This window comes from Chrysemys picta, chromosome 15, assembly GCF_011386835.1.
Source record: "Chrysemys picta bellii isolate R12L10 chromosome 15, ASM1138683v2, whole genome shotgun sequence".
NCBI classification, from domain to species: Eukaryota; Metazoa; Chordata; order Testudines; family Emydidae; genus Chrysemys; species Chrysemys picta.
In genome coordinates, this window is record NC_088805.1 from 31790757 (window position 1) to 31807424 (window position 16668).

The 16668-nt window shown below is 53.3% G+C and overlaps 1 protein-coding gene across 15 annotated transcripts in view; it reads left to right on the forward strand.

Moving 5' to 3' along the window:
* Positions 1 to 1997: 1997 nt before the first annotated feature.
* The window catches only part of MYO18B (myosin XVIIIB), a 198265-nt gene continuing 183594 nt past the window's right edge, over positions 1998 to 16668 (forward strand). For 9 of the 15 annotated variants that reach the window (XM_065568882.1, XM_065568889.1, XM_065568886.1 and 6 more), the window contains exons 1-4: positions 1998 to 2127; positions 10288 to 10411; positions 12295 to 12452; positions 15603 to 16343. In XM_065568882.1, coding sequence (XP_065424954.1) covers positions 10375 to 10411; positions 12295 to 12452; positions 15603 to 16343 — 936 coding nt within the window. In that variant the 5' untranslated portion in view covers positions 1998 to 2127; positions 10288 to 10374. The other 6 variants (XM_065568891.1, XM_065568895.1, XM_065568893.1 and 3 more) reach the window with 6 other exon arrangements.

Sequence of the window (16668 nt, forward strand, 5' to 3'; positions counted from 1 at the left end):
CAGTGGAGTAATGTTCTTCATTTCCCAGTTTTGAGCACTGTTGCTCTGCGCTGTTAAACAACTTTTGAATCCCACCCCTGAGCTGGCTGCATTTCTGAGGCTGCTTAAGTGATTTGTGTGCATTTGTGATCGATCATCTAATCTAGATAGATAATTTCAGATCCAAAGATGCTCTCACAGTGAGTGCTTTCCCCTGCATTGCTTTCTGGTTTTCATTCTATTTTATTTTATTTTATTTTTAGGGACTTGACCAATCCCGCCCCTCCCATTCTATCAGTTCCAATCTGGGTGATGTTTCACCAGCACATGCAAGTCCTAGCACTATGTTATGTGCCCTATTTCGTACTGGTCAAAAACACCTTCAATTACCAACCTAGTTTGAATTGTCTTTCCTTCTTACTGTGGCCTTCTGCTCTTAATTGATTTTCTGCCTTAGCCTGAAAGTAAACAATGATTATTGATAGATTCTGCATTCAGCAAGGGCAATTGTGATTGTCTAGTCTGACCTCCAGCATAACACAGACCATTTGACTTCCCCAAATAATTGCTGTTTGAATTAGAGCAGATTTTGTAGAGAGTGGTTTCAGCCTGTCGTCCGCCAAACCCAGGGGGCTTTGCAGACTATGTCTACGATTTCCAAAGGGGTCCGCACACACCTTCATTTGAAATTTTGTAGGGGCCCGCAAATGAAAAAAGGTTGAGAACCACTGCTGTAGGACAACATCCAATCTTGGTTTTAAAATTTCCAGTGATGGCGAGTCCCCCATGTCCCTGGATAATTACCCTCGCTACCCTCAGACAGCGGTATCGGATTAAAAGGGCGGCACACTCATGGAATGAGGGCAGTTTTCTTGGGGTGAGAACCTTGACTAGAAGTGGAATGCCGGTAGACAGGAGTGGCCTGGACCATTCTCATTCAGACCCAGGTTCGATCAGCACAAAGCCCTCCTGCATTTAGCCAGCTGCTGCCTTTGCAGAGACTGTGCGTGAGCCCAGTGATGGTGTGAGAGGCTCTGGCTGCCTGAGTGGCTTTAACAGCTGTACCTACTCCTTGGGGCTCTGGCTGGGGTTGCTGGAGTGCTTCTGAAGCCAGCAGGCTCTGGGCAGAATTGTACAGCTCCCTGCCGGGCGGAGAAGAAACACGCTTCAAGCCATTCCCACGGCGTATTTCAGTGAAATCCCTCCAGCAGCTACAGCGAAGTTGGCAGGGCCGTTTGGCAGGAGCTGGGTGCAGAGCGAAGGGCCTGCAATGCTGCTATGCGTGCCTGGGAGCCAAGGGAGTTGCAGCCAGACAGGGAGTATCTCGGGCTGTGGAGCAGATAAGGACAGCACTAGTTGGAAATGCCGCTTCTGATGCCCTTGGGACTTGGGCATTTCCTGGGCTCTGTGCTGCGTGGCAGCACCGTGATGTATCACCACCATGGTGCAGAAACTAGTTGCCACAACGGTTCTTTTGCTGTGTCTTATTAGCAACAGGGCTGCTCGGACTCCTTCTGAGCCAGGGCAGGGGTGGTGCAAAGGCCTCCAAGCTGCGGGCCAGTGGGCAGCACCTGCCAAGTGCCAGCAGCGGGATGTGCCGCCTGGGCGTGGATGGCTGGAGCGGCTCCCGCCTGCTGACTTTTCCCACTGGGACGTGTTTCACCAAAGAACATTCTTAAACTGCTGATGGAAACTTTCTTCCCTTTGCATCAGACCTTCTTCAGTCCCCAAATATCTGGTTATGTTCAGCTGTGCGCACACATGGGCAGGTCGGTGCAGATGAAGAACATGTGTGAGTTGCAAGGTGGACTTGGGGGGGTGGCAGGTGGGGGACGATGTCCCCCTCCATCATCTTGCCCCCTTATAGAATTCCCCAAAGCTCCCGTTTGGCCGTGGGCCTCAGAGCGGCCAGTCCCCTCACCCAGACCTGGAGCTGGGCTTTATTTTTAGCAATGACATGTGCCAACTCAGCTGCTGCTATCGCAGGGGGCGGGGGAAGGGGAGGGGCGGCCGGGGGGGGGCTCCTTTCCACTGGTCTCTTGCTCTCTTTGCTTTTTCTGCTTGGTAGGATCTTTTAGCTGCTAATAGAGCCAGGCGTCTGTCTAGGACTTTAACTCCCTGAATCCCGCAGAGCCGCTTGTACAAAAGGTAGAGTCTCTGCTTGGCTTGTTTGGGCGGTTGGTTTGGTTTGTGTCCTGAAGGAGACGTGTTGCTTTGGGATCCAAAATGGGCTTTTTTGAGTGTGCTTGTTGCTGGGCTCTTGACTTTCAGAAGCGAGTGGGGGGCTATTTTTAGCTAGCTATGAAGGGCTACAATAACAGGTTTGCCTTTGGGGGACTGCATCCATTGGCTGTTTTTTCTCTCCCAGCAAACAGAACTTGTGTGTGTGTGGGGGGGGAGTGCGTGGGGGAGGTGGAGTGTGTGTGGGGGGGTGCGTGGGGGAGGTGGGGTGTGGGGGTGGGGGTGTTTGTGTGGGGGTGCATTGGGGAGGTGGAGTGTGTGGTGGCGTGCGGGGGAGGTGGAGTGTGGGGGGGTGCATGGGGGGTGGTGTTTGTTTGTGGGGGGGGTGCGTGGGGAGGTGGTGTTTGTGGGCAGGGTGTGTGTGTGTGTGTGTGTGTGTGTGTGTGTAAGGACAGCACAGTGTATGTCACTCTCTTGGTTTTTAGACTGCATGATTCATTCACCAGGACTGTTATTTTGTTATTTGTCACCACAATCTGCCCTGCTCTCCTCCCCTCCCAGAACTGCCAACTGCGGGGGACTGAGCCCCTGGAAAGCAGAAACGCAGATTTCTGGCCAGAATCTCGTTTTGCGAACTCTTGCTCATCTCCGCGATCCTTCTAGCCCAGTAGCCTGTCTCTGGCCGTGGCAGCACCAGCTACTTCAGAGGACGGTGTAGGAACCTGGCAGTAGCAGTTATGGGATCATTTGCCCCCCATATTAGGTCTCCAAAAGCCAGAGATTGGCTGGAGCCCTGAGGCACGGGGTTTAATAGTCCTTCTGCTAGTTATCCTTGATGGTAGCTCTGGAGAGAACTTTGCAGTGTGGCTGCTCTTAATAAGAAGTTGAGTGTAAAACACCCGGGACCAAACCCCTGCCTGGTGTAATTACCGCTCGTAAGGTTTGCAGTCCGAAGCCGCAGGACAGTAGCAGTGACTGTAGCACCTGGGTTTCATATGTTAGTTTTGGAAGCTGCTTCTCAACTTCCTCTGTGAGCTGTTCGCTTCTGAATGAAGTGTTAACTTCGCTAGTAGACGTCTGGCCATAAAGTGGTGGAAAGTCTTTATCGTGTCGAACCCTCGCTCATGTTCAGCCTCTCAGCAGAGTGATTAGCAGCTAACCTCACCAAGGCTCACAGCTCAGTGGTGCTTTGCAGGATAAGGGAGGAAGAATTTTCATTTGCTCGGCGGTAACATGAATTGCTGCAATGAAATATCCCCCCGAGGCCTGTGTCTGGTCTGCCTGTGGGTTACGTTCTAGTAACCTGCACAACAAAAGGGTTAAGGAAAGTTCTGACTGGGGAGCCCGTCATGCCCAGATTTCAGTCTGTCAATGAGGTCTGGGGGCATCTCCCATTCAAAAATCTGTGAGACAATTCATCCCAATTGGCATATTAATAAGCTACCAGTGCAGTAGGCATTGGGTGAGCAGCACAGAATCTTAACCTCCAATGCCCCTGTGCAGCTCCCGGCTGGGTATGCCACTCCTGCCAGCGATGGGGGAAATGTTAGTCCGGTCTGCAGGAGTCCATGTGAGGGACGCTGTTCAGTGTAAAATGGACCCTGTGAGGCAGGGCCCGACCTTTGCTGGCAGGGAGCTCACGGGGCCTCACCTGGCTCTCCAGGCAGTCACAAGGAGCTCTTGTCACTGGCTTCAACGCGAGACAAACCTCGAGATGAACTGTCACTGTTGAGAGCAGGGAGGGAGGGTCAGGAGCGGGTGGCAGATGAGATGGTGTCGCCCCTCCTCCTGGCAGGGGTGTCTGCTTTGAACAGCCAGGGTGACCATGCTGGTGTGCAGTGCCCGTGCTCCTCACACAGCTGAGGAAGGGGAGAGGGTGGCGCAGTGAGCCAAGACGCCTGGGTCCTGTTCCCAGCTCCTCTGCTAAGTGCTAACACAGCTGTAAAATGGGGATAATATTCAGCTCGCTGCCATGTTGTGAGGCTAAAGTCATGTCTGTGCAGCCCAGAGAGCATTGAGGGGAAGGTGTCAGAGAGAAGTGTTATGTCTGCCAATTCCTCAGCCCCCCCTCCTGTCCGGGGAGCCCAGGGCAAGGCTTATGCCTTTGTTGCACCCGAGCATTTAATGGCAATCCTTGGCAGCCTGGGGAAGACCGTGGGGATGGCTGGTGTAACGCCCGCCCCTGCGCCAGAGGCCCTGCTCACACCAGCAAGATGAGCCTGTGCTGGAAATGGCCCCAGAGGGGGACGGGGATAGCCTACTGCCACGGCAGGGCAGAGTGAGGACAGGGCTGGCCAGGGCTGTCTGTGTCACCCTTAATCAATTGTCAATCCCAGGGCAGGCAGGGCTGGTGCCGACAGCCGTGTCCGGCCTTGGGCTACCCAGGCCCTTTGCCTGCCTGCGAAGAGCCTGGGGATAATCCAGAGCCCCCAGGAGAAAGGGAAAGACCCTGCTCTGCTCGCTGACTCCAAGCGTCTAAAAAGCAACCCAGCTCGAGTTGTGCCCTGCTGATCTAGGCTGGTGTCAATGCCAGGGGCCTCTAGCCATCCACTGCCCCGCACCCCCACCGCACTGAAAGCACGGCCACTGCCGAGAGCAGGACTCCTGGGTTCTGCTCCCTGCGCTAGGAGGCAGTGCTGCCTCGTGGTTAGAGCGGGAGGGTGCTGGGTGTCAGGGCTCCGGGGCTCAGGCAGCCGCTGGCATCTTAATCACTGGTTTATCTAACTGTATTCTGGGCAGGCCTAGCCAGCGTGCGTGTGTTTGTGTCTGTCTGTCTATCTGTCTGCGTCTGTGTGTGTGTGTGTGTGTGTGTGTGTGCGGGTGTCTGTCTCTGTGTGTGTCTCTGTGCAGGGCCGGCTCTAGGATTTTTGCTGCCCCAAGCAAAATCAATTTTGGCCGCCCCCCGCCCGTTTTTTTCTTACCCCACCCCCTGACCCCGCCTCAACTCCGCCCCTTCCCCAAATCCTCAGCCCTGCCTCCTCCTCATAGAATCATAGAATATCAGAGTTGGAAGGGACCTCAAGAGGTCATCTAGTCCAACCCCCTGCTCAAAGCAGGACCAATTCCCAGGCTCTCAAGCCTAGGAGGGAGGGGAAGAAGCGCGCGTGCGCCGCGGCCACTCGGGATCTCCCCCTCCCTCCCAGGTTTGAGAGCCTGGGAGGGAGGGGGAGCAGCGGCGCGCGAATCAGCTGTTGCGCGCACCGTGGCAGCAGTGGAGGTGAGCTAGGGCGGCCGGGGCACATTTTTAGGGGCGGCATTCTGGCGCCGGCCATGCCGCCCCTAAAAATGTGCTGCCCCAAGCACCAGCTTGTGTTGCTGGTGCCTAGAGCCAGCCCTGTCTCTGTGTGTGTGTGCGGGTGTCTGTCTCTGTGTGTGTGTGTTTCTGTGGGTGTCTGTGTGTTGGTGGGTGGGGGGTGCCTGTGTGTGTCTGTGTGTGTTGGTGGGTGGGGGATGCCTGTGTGTGTCTGTGTGTGTTGGTGGGTGCCTGTGTGTGTGTGTCTGTGTGTTGGTGGGTGTCTGTCTCTGTGGGTGTGGGTGTGTGGGAGTCTGTGTGTGTTGGTGGGTGTCTGTCTCTGTGTGTGTCTCTGTGTGTCTCTGTGTGTGTGTGCTATAAAACCCAGACACTGGCAGCCACCTGTGCCCTCCCTATGCCCGTGTTCCCCTCCCCGCCCGCCTCAAGGCGGCTCCCGCGGTAGCAGCAGCGGAAGGTTCTAGAACCGGCCTGTGACCCAGCAGGGGTAGGATGGGCGCCCCCCAAGGACTCCATCGCGCCTCCCAACTGGGCTCGTTTCGGACAGGCCTGGGGGCTACCGCGGCAGCAGCAGAAATAGCAACCAAGCTCACGGGGCAGGAAGAGACTCCCCGGCCCCTCCCGGCCCACAGGAAAGTGACTTTCGCTCCTCGGTATTCGTGCTGCGGAGACGCCAGGTGGCAGGGACAGGCAGTGAGCTCAGCTCATCAAAATGTAACCGGGAAAGGTCAGTGCCTCTCCTGGGGCCTGGGCTAATCGTCCCCCTTCTTCGCCGATGGCGGGGTGCTGTGACTGCAGCCCGGGCCCCTCGCAGGCTGGGTGTCTGTGCACAGACTGGGGCTGGCTCTAGGAATGGAGCGAATGATTAAAAACCATCCCCGGAGGGCCGGGAGCCTGCAGCTGGGGAGGGAACGATGGGGAAGGCCCGACAGCCTGCACAGCAATCCTTGGGGGGAATGGCGTTACCATGCCAGCTCTGCCCAGCGTGGGACGTCGCACTGGGCGTCTCTGACGAAGCAGCCTGAGGCGAATCAGGAATTGGCACCAAGCAAAGGGATTCTCCTTCCATGTCAGAGTGAAGCAGTTCAACGGCTCTCTGGGGCTGGCTGGTGTTCAATGGCACTGGCTCATCCAGGACAAAGCTTCGCTCTCCAGCCCCCAGTCCCTGTGGAAGAACCACATTGAGTCTGGCCTCGCCCTGCCGATACCCGTGCTGGGGCTGCGTCTGGATGGTGGGCAGGATGGGTCCTGCAGGCTGTTCTCTCTGCCAGGTGTGGGAACGTCCCATCTTCTAGCTTGTTGCTGTGAGTAAGGGGGGAAAGCAGCTACCGTCCCATCCTGTGGCCCCGCTGGCGGGAGTTCGCATGCGCCGGCTCCAGCACCGGGGCCCCTCGTGGTGCAGCATTAGTGCCAATGTCACGGTGTTGGTTTGCTTTAAAAGCTAGCGCTTAAGCAGGTGGGCTGTTCCTCTTAGCACCAGGGCATCATGGGCCCGGGCAGGGAGTCTCGAGCCAAGGGCTTTACCCCAGGCACCAGCACACCCTGCAGGGCATAGAAGCGGATGGCTGGCTCAGTGCAGGGGAAAGACTCCCTTCTCCTCTGGCATGGCTCAGTGCGGGTCCGTGCCCTGTGCTGAGGTAGAGCCCCCGGGGTCTGTACGCACTCTCTATCACAGCGGTTGCCCACCAGAACGTTGTACCCTGGCAGGCTTTGGAGAGGAGAGGCCCCCGCACAGCCTGTGTGCAGTTTGTAAAGTGCTTTGGGATCCCTTCTGTGCCGGGGCTGGTTGGGAATGTCGTAGGAATGATTTTTGGACAGAAAATGCAGTTTTCACGAAATCAAATTGGTCCACAGGAAAATGTTCGATTTTGTCAAATGTTTTTCTTTTTGTGTTGGGAAAATCAAAACTGTTTGTTTCAGGGCAGCTGGTGGCTCTGAATGTGCCATGCCAGCGCTGGTGGTGCCTTTTGGACAGGGCAGCTGGGCGCCAGAGCTGGGTGAAAGGCAACTCCTGGGTTTAGAAGAAGTAACTCCATTGCAGCGTTTCTGTTGCTTAATTGGACCCTGGAATAAAATGGGGAACTTTTCTGTATCAGAAATATCTGCAACCCCCACCCCAAATATTAGCATGCTTTGGATGTGGCATTGCCTCCCTCAGAAGCCACTTCCTGCCCCCTCCCCCATGTGTGTGTTTGCCTCTTGGGGGCAAAAAAGGTGGGAGAAACCCACATTTCTGGAACTGTGTTTTTCTTCTGAAAGTTGATCACCCAGCAAAAACCTGGCCCTTAAGGCAGTGCTGGTGTCACTCGTGTCAGCGTTGGCTGATAGGTTCAAGGTTCCTCCCTGAAATCTCTCTGCCAGGCCAAATGCCAGAGGGAGGAGAATAAAAAAATAGCCTAGGATGCAGTTGATGTGGTTAGGGAGAATGGGACTTCAAACAGCTGAGTGGTCAAAGTGGAATTCATAAGCCTTTTGCAGCTGGTGTAAGTGATTAGAACAGGTGTCTGGGGGCCTGGACTCCTGGGCTCCGGTCCCAGTTCTGCCACTGACTCACTGGGGCCCGGGGGCAGGTGACTCACCCTGCTCTACCGCACTTTCCTCAGCTGTGGAAGGTGGCAAATAGTCACGAGTGCTTCACCGCCAAGGTATGTTGTGAGGCTTAATTCACATATACTTGGAGAGCCTCAGTTAAGAGGTGTCGTGAAGATGCAGAGAGTTACTTTGGTTTGCTCTACGGAGAGGCTGTCTGATACGAGGGAAAAATTCTGTGCGCACACGTGTCTGAGCATTTGTATGAACGCATCCATTGGATTCTGCTTTCACACGGACAAACTCTTCTGGAAAAGTCTCTCTGAGCCAAGCAGGAATTTCACCTGCACCTGGGATTCCCTAGGGTCTCTCCAGTGCATTCATTGAGGCCAACGCATGGGAGATGCTACTGCATTGATTCGTCAGTGCCTCTGTGCCCACCCTGGAGTGTAAAGCCAAGGCGGTGGAGGGTGGCGTGTGGGATGTTAGTGCATGTTGGGATGGGGCTTTCCCTTTTACAGAACTAGAAAGGAAACCCATTCCTTGAGCCGTTTGAAAACCGCCCTGGAGAGAACCCTGCACTGACAGTGTCCTAGTCGTAGACTAGGGTGGCCAACCTGAGCCTGAGAAGGAGCCAGAATTTATCAATGTACATTGCCAAAGAGCCACAGGAATACGTCAGCAGCCCCCCATCCGCTACCCCACCCCACTCCCAGCGCCTCACGCCCACCAGCAGCCCCACTGATCAGCGCCTCCCCCCCTCCCCGCACCTCCCGATCAGCTGTTTCGTGGTGTCCAGGAGGTTCGGGGGGGGGTGGAGGGGGAGGAGCGAGGGCACGGCAGGCTCAGGGGAGGGGGCAGGAAGGGGTGGAGTGGGGGCTGGGCCTGTGGCAGAGCCAGGGGTTGAGCAGTGAGCACTCCCCGGCACATTGGACAGTTGGCTCCTGTAGCTCCAGCGCCGGAGTCGGTGCCTATCCAAGGAGCCGCATATTAACTTCTGAAGAGCCGCATGTGGCTCCGGAGCCACAGGTTGCTCCTCCCCCCTGTCCTAGAGTGAGGCCTTGGAGATAGAAAGTCCCCGTCTGAATCCCTCCAGCTTGAAGGACTCCACACTGCAGTGCTTTCGTCAGATCCACATCATAATTGCCAGACTGGATCAAAGACACTGCCCTGCCTGTGCCCAGATCCAGCTGCCTCTGAGGAAGGTGTAGGAAACCTGCAGTCGCCAACGTGGCATTATCTGCTCCCCCAGCCCCCGCACTAGATTTCATCCAGGTGTCTGATTGTTAGAGGTTGCCCTGAGCCCTGAAGCAGCAGATTTAATGTCCCTGCCAAATTGCTAATGTTAGTTAAATAACTCTGCATAGTCTTGATTTGAACAGAAATGCCCAGGCTCTTTTTGAACTTTATTGACTTCTTGCCCTGAACAGTGTCATGTGGCAGTGAGTTTCACCGCTTAGTTACACATTGTGTGGGAAAGGAATTTCCTTCTATCGGTTTTGAATTTTAATTTCACTGCTGTCCTCTTGCTCGTGTGTTATGAGGCAGGGAGAACAGACGCTGCTGATCTCTCTTCTATGGACCAGTCAATAGACTATTGTCATGTCCCTTCTTCTCCATCTTCTCTCTAAGTAACAGTGGTTTCAGTGTCTCTTCAGAGAGTTTTTCCAGGTTCTCCCTCCCCCCCCAAACCCACTCCATTTCTGCCATGTCCTTTGTGAGCTGGGCTGCCCAGTGCTGCTCACCCAGAAGGGGCCACCCCATTGGCTAATATAATATTGGTATAATGTTCTCCAGATCATTCACCGCCCTGTTCCCTGGGCCTCCTCCACCTTGTTAGCGTGTTAGCCATAGCTGCACACTGAGCAGAGGCCTGGTTGACATGGTTAATTTAGACTCTGTGAAGGGAATGAGAAGTTTGAAGTTTTCCCTCCCACGTGCATTGCTTTGCTATTGTTGACAGTGAAGTTCCTTTGCCGTCGTGTTGCCCTTGGAGTTCCTCACAGCCCTTTCTGGCCCTGATTAACCTCGGGAACTTTGTGGCATCTGCCTGAGTCCTCTACACCCACGGCAGGGTTAGTAGCTGCCTCTGATTTGAACTGACGGTGCACGGACTTTCCAGGGACTGCCACTGCCCGGGATCTCCGGAGCAGCATCGCTGGTTGCCAGGCTATTTACCCCCAGCTAGGAGGGGCCTGCTCAGCCCGCTGGGTCGGACCCCGTGTGGAGGGTGAGATGGGGCAGAGCAGCTTGTGTGTTTCATACATCTCTCACTCATGGACTAATGACATCTTTGTTTTTTCTCTCCTCCCACCCTCATATGTGTGTGTGTCTGGTCCGGGGCCCAGGTCGATGTGTCATTTGTCTCCATAAAGCATCATTCCTTGTATCACACCCGAAGCTCTCCAGCCCTCAGGCACTGTCACGCCAGAAGCATGGCCATCTCATCACGCCTTGCACTGTGGGAGCAAAAGGAAAGTGACGACACTCGTGCTGCTGCGGGGGCAGGGTTCCCTCCGGCACCCACTGAACGTGGCATGTCTCTCCTGGGTGCGGGGCCTCGGGCGCTGAGAGGGAGCAGATCATTGGAAGGAGCTAAGGGTTCCCAATCGCACAGTAGCAACGCTTCCAGCAGGGGGCAAGGAGCACGCCCGGCTTTAACCATTTGCTAGCCAGCACGATCCATTCCTTTGGTTTCACTTTACTCATTAGATTTGGCATCTCATAGTCTATGGCTCGCTTGTCGCCCCCTGTGCATGTCCTGCTGCCTTCCACAAATGCCCTTTGTGAGCATTCTAGCTTCTAGCACATAGGGGGCCATTTGTGTGTTGTGTTTTGTGTTGTGAGCTCTTTCTCTACTGCCTTGGGAGCAGACGGCTCCTGCCAGTAAATTCCAGGTAGAAGAAGAGAGTTAACATATGCTTGAAAAGTAAAATAACTATCCTCACCTGAGGTTAAAGCCATGTGCAGGTGTGTGTGAGAGGACACCATGGGTCTGAAGTGCCAGTCTTCTTTCGGACACAAGTAAGAAGGTTGAAAGGCCCTAAACTGTCTGAGCTTTCCCTGCTTTCCAAGGTTTGAAAATGAGAATGTTCCTGTGTCTCTTTGCAACAGCCACGTCCTTTGTGATGTGCGTGGGGCCAGATCCCAAGCCTGTTGAGGGCAGTGCAAGTCTTTCCATTGACTTCAGTCAGCTGTGGAAGAGGCCCTTAAACATGTCCACCCTTGTAAGAGGAGGAGAGGACAATGGTTTATGGAGGCCTAGATCTGCTTCTGCAAGCTATCCTTGGGGCCGCTTTGCCAGGGGACACTAGACCACTATAGAGCCGCTACTAGGCATAAACAGATGAAGCAATTGCTTAGGGCCCCAAGCAGCTCAAGGGACCCCCCATTAATTATTAGTATGTGCTGTGTGTGTGGGGAGAGACCCCAAAATATTCCAGTTTAAAGCCCCCCATGGGCTTGCACCGGCACTTGTAAAGGTGCTGGATATGTATCCTCAGAAGGTTGGACTGCTTCTGCCTGCATACAGGGGGACAGATGAAAACTCATCCAGCACTTCTTTGTGTCCCGCTAAATAGCTAGTGGCTTTTAATCAACGGAAGGTAAAAAAACCCAGCTGCACGTCTTGTTCAGCACAAGTGGGGAAACGTGTAGGAAATGTTTGTAAGCAAAGGAGGGAGAGCTAGTTAATGGGGCGATGGCTAGGCTAGATGGCCCCAAATTAGACTACTCCAGCAACGTCCCCAATGATTTTCAGAGGTGCAAGGGGGAGTTGCATTGGGGGATGTCATCTAACTGCCCTTGGTCCTTTGGAAATCTCCCCTGCAGTTCTATGTGGGGTATTTCCCTTCAATTTGTTTAGTTTTTTTTTTGAAAGAAATTGATGCTGCTAGTCTGGTCTTCATGAGTGACCCTACGACAACAGCCGTGTGCTCATAGGCAACCCCACAACAACCCAGCAGGTGCAACCCCAAGACTCTCAAGCAACCCTACAATAACAAACCAGCATGCAAGTACCTGTAGTAGATGCAGCTCTGGGGAGGGAATAAATTCAGCAAGGGGAGGGTCCAGTTCCAGATCGTGAGTGGTGGTGGTATAAGGAGCGACGAGAACGTCTGATTGTTGGAAAGAGCTCTGCAAGCCCCCTGCCACGTCTCTCTCACTTTGCTACTCCCGTGTGATGCTAGAGCAGAGTACGGGACTTGGCCTGTCATACATGAGCTTGGTTGAGTCATGTATGCTGACTAACTGCTCTTCGAGGGGTTTGTGATGCTGTCTGAGCCCGAAGAGCAGACCTTTGCCAGGGCCCACTAGGCGTGCCATCGAATAATGTAGCCTCTGCTTGTGCAAACAGATCAGGGAAGAGGACCGGAGTCCGCCCCCTTCCTCGCCACCTCCGCTTTTCTCAGTGATTCCTGGGGGGTTCATCAAACAGCTTGTTCGGGAAACAGAGAAAGAATCCAAGGTAGCTAAACGGAAAGAGAAAGGCACCTTGAACTCCAAAGAAGACGTAAGTACCAAACAAATTGTGCCCTGCGTTCAGTATCCTGGGGGTCAATTGTCGGTGTAACCTCCACCATCACATGTGCATGGCATGGCTCCCTCAGTTTGCTGGGCCAGAGGATACCAAACTACTACAACTGCCAGTTAGAGGAGTTGCTCCTTTAGCTCGATTAGTAATGGCTGGTGCTTTTAGTGCTGGATGTCCCAGGTTCATCCCGCACTGAGAAGCTGACAGGGCCCCAGTATCTGTGCATCTGGGATAATGAATACATCCTGAAAATGCCCCTGTGCTGGAAAGGCAGAATGTTGTTGTCCATGACATTACGAGTGCTAAGATTTGGGTTTAGTGAGGGCTGCCGGGAGCAAAAGGGGAGAAACCGCTAGTTTGTCTCTTGTTTGCACAATTGTGCTTCTAACAGATCAAAAGTGCTAGAGCCTCACTGCAGAGGCACCTTTCCCTGGATGAAAACACTGGCAATGAATCTTGCTAACAGAGATAATTGTTAATAGACAATAATATCAAAGCGGTGGGTAAGCTTGCAAGGCTCCTCAAAGGAGGTTTGTAGTTGGTCCATGAGTAGGCTGACCAGATAGCAACTGTGAAAAAACAGGACAGGGGGTGGAGGGTAATAGGCGCCTATATAAGCAAAAGTCCCCAAAAATGGGACTGTCCCTTTAAAAACAGGACATCTGGTCACCCTATCCATGAGCAATGCCAAACCCAGTCCCCAGTGTTTTTCTACAACAGCTGCTGTCACTGGAGTTTTTGGTGCTAGCTGCAAAGTTTTTCACGTGAGATGCAGGAATCAGAATCAGGGCAGTGTCTTCAAATGGGTAATAAATGGAGACGTTGGAGAAAGTTGAGAGAAGAGCCAAAAAATAATTAAAGGGTTGGAAAACATGCCATACAGTGATCCATTGAGCTCCTTAAGTCTATGTAGCTTAACAAAGAGAAGGTTAAGGGTGATCACAGTCTGTAAGTACCTATGTGGAGAACAGGAATTTGCTAAAGGGCTCTTCAGTCTAGCAGCCAAAGGTTTAACAAGATTAAATGGTTGGAAGTTGAAGCCAGACAAATTCAGACTGGGAATTAAGTACTGTACACGGTTTTTACAGGGAGGGTAATTAACCACTGGAACATTTACCGAGGGCCATGATGGATTTTGCATCACTGGTAGTTTTTAAAGCAGGATTGGTGTGTTTCTGAAAGTTCTGATCTGTTTCAGTGGACTCCTGCGGCCTGGGCTATGCAGGAGGTCAGACTAGAAGATCACAGTGGTCCCTTCTGGCCTTACAATCTATGAATCTAATCAAAGCTATTTGGGCTGGGGAGTCTATGGGAGCCAAATGCTGGCCTGATTTACACTCTTTCCAGCCTTGGGACCTGCCCCAGGAGGTCCGACTTGCCGTTCAGACCAGTTGCCTTGATCCCAGGTAGATTCCCAGGGTCCTGAGCAGCCGCGACTGTGGGAAAGGATCAGCCCCATTGATAAAACCGCCCTCCAGATCCGAAGCAATCTCTGCCGTTTCTAGTATGCAAAGCAGTCTGTTTGTACAGGTGCTCTGGCGGCAGGACCAGAGCAGGTCAGTCAGAAGGCAGCCTGAGGACGTGTGCAGTGGAGGCAGCACTTCAAATGATGTTACCAAGGGGAGGTTCCTCGGGAAGATGCCAGGTGGCCTGTGGTCACCGGAAGGCCGTGCTGTCCTGGAATTTCCCTTGAAGTTTCTGGACTGCCTGGCTCCGGGGTGGAGTTTGCTGGGTAGCGATGAAAACGGAGTTAGTCCCAGCGAATGCCAGCACGCTCCGTGGGCAGAGACTGAGCACCACTAACGTATATCTGAGGCACGTGTGGCTTTGCTAGTGCAATTAGCCACCCTAGACACACTTAACAGCCAGTCTAGAAATTAGGCAAAGTGAAAAATTCTCTGTGGTGCACGTTGAGCCTCCTGATCCCTTGGTCACTGCCCAAAATGAAAGGTTCAAAGGCATGACTAGCTGGCGAGGGAAGCACAGAGTCTGTTCCATGGCAGTTCCATCCCCGAGCCAACAGACCTTCTCCGGGGGAAGAATTCTGTCTTCCCCAGCTAGATCCGGTGCCAGAGGGTAATGGATAGATAGGGCCAGGTGACAATGCCTTCCTCACCCGGCTGTCGTTAATTCCCTCGCTATCGCCTCCACTGCCGGAGTCACGGACAAGCGGAGCAAGGGGCGGAGGACTGGAACTAGACCTTGCAGCTCAGTGTAGGCGTCTAGACTGGACATGCTAACAGGGAGCGCTTGGAAGGAGAAACGGACCCCTCTCTCACGCTGTGTGCAGCCGGGGATGCGACTGGCCTTTCTGCAGAGGGCAGCTCAAGGCTTCCGTGCTAGTTAAGCCTCAGGGGTTTAGGCTCCAACTCACACATTGGAGTTAAAGCAAGCACTGTGTGCGTCCCTGGGTCAGGGCGAGAGCCCTAGGTGTCCAGTCCTGCCAGCCATTCAGCATGCTCGGCTCCACCGGAGATGCTGGCACCAGGGCTGGACGTAAACTGTCCACCAGCTCTGCTCGGCACCTTGCAGGATTAGGCCCTGGGTAACATTGTCAGAAGGGCCAGGTTTTCACAGGTATTTGGCACCTGAATGAAGGAGTAGATGGGCATCATGTGGGGTTTTCCAAAGCACCTGGCACCTAACTTCAAAGTGAAATCAATGGGAGTCAGGAGTCGGGGGGCTTTTCCAAATCCCATGAGCTGCCCCTCTGCTCATTTAGGCACCTAAATAACTTTGGAAATCTGGCCCTAGGTCCCACTGAATTAAGGTCCTAGGAGCCCACATCACTGCTGAAAATGGGACATAAGGACATAGCTGCTCGTGCATATTGCTGTTCCTGCGATTTGTGATCTGGCCCTGCCGTTTATCCCTATAAATTGGAAGCCACTTTTAGTTGCTCCAAGTCTCTCTAAAATCAAACCCTCCTCGACCCCCAGGTGAGGAGAGCAACTCACTAACTCCCCTGTAGCTCTGTGCCTGAGATAAGGCTGGGTCTAAGTTTCTGCAGAGACCCTGGTGCCTGTTGGCTGCCAAATCCAGGCTGATGAATTCACCGAGTGAGCTGTTCCTCTAGCGTCACCAGGCTTAATGCTAACAGGCTCAGCTTCATCTTGATTTTGTTTCTAGCCTCCTGGGAAGCACGACAACAACCATGAGCAGCAGTTTGTGATAAAGGATGAGAACATCCTTGAAGTAGGAGGAGAAATGGCAAGTGAAGGGCAACTGCTGCAGAACGGCCTGAACGGAGAGCAGCACGAAGGGGAAGTGGCAGCGGAAGTTGCACCGAGAAAGCCTCTTCCCTTCAAGAGAATCGTGAAGAGGAGCAACATTGCGAAAGCCACCTCCCCGGCACCTGAAAAGGCAGCAGACACTCCCAAACCAGGGGAGACAATCCCACCAGATGAGTCCCAGGTTGCCAAACCTCCATGTCCTGAGCAGAGCTCTAAGGAACAAAGTAAAGGGGAACATGCCCCGGCTGGTGCTCCAACAACTGGTAAGGATTTTCAGCACCACCGTGAAGATCCTGCAAAGGAGGGCGACGCACTGAGGAGAAAACGTCCTGAAAGTTCAGGGAAAGAGAAGGTGGTAACGAAGAAGCAGCGGGAGCCCCAAATCAAGGCTGAAATCAAGAAGGGGCAAGGGGAGATCAAGGAGAAGCCAGGGAAAATCAAGGAAGAACCAGTGGAAATCAAGGAGGAACAAGGGGAGATCAAGGAGAAGCCAGGGAAGGTCAAGGAGGAACCAGTGGAAATCAAGGAGGAACAAGGGGAGGTCAAGAAGAAGCCTGGAGAAATCGAGGAGGAACCAGTGGAAAATAAGGAGCCTGGAGAAATCAAGGAGCCAGGGGAAAGCACAGACTCAGACAAGGTGATTTTGTGCCCTGTCCACGTGTCCTGCTGTTCAGCTAGAGTATGGCGTATAGAGTCCTTCCCTGTGGAGTTAGAGTAAAAACCCCTTTGATACAGTAGAACTGAAACAAAATAGAAGCTGTTTAAGGTCCCAGATCAGAAGACTTGGTGTGTTATGTAGACTTAAAAGTGACAAGTTGATTAGAATGCATGCAGACGTTAAAATGTGTAAGAATGTGTGTAGTGTTTAAATTTCATGAAAACCAGGTGGGATGTTACATGCATTGTTTTCATGTATCTGTACCCAGTTATAATGTAATAGCAAACATTTGCATTCTCTATAC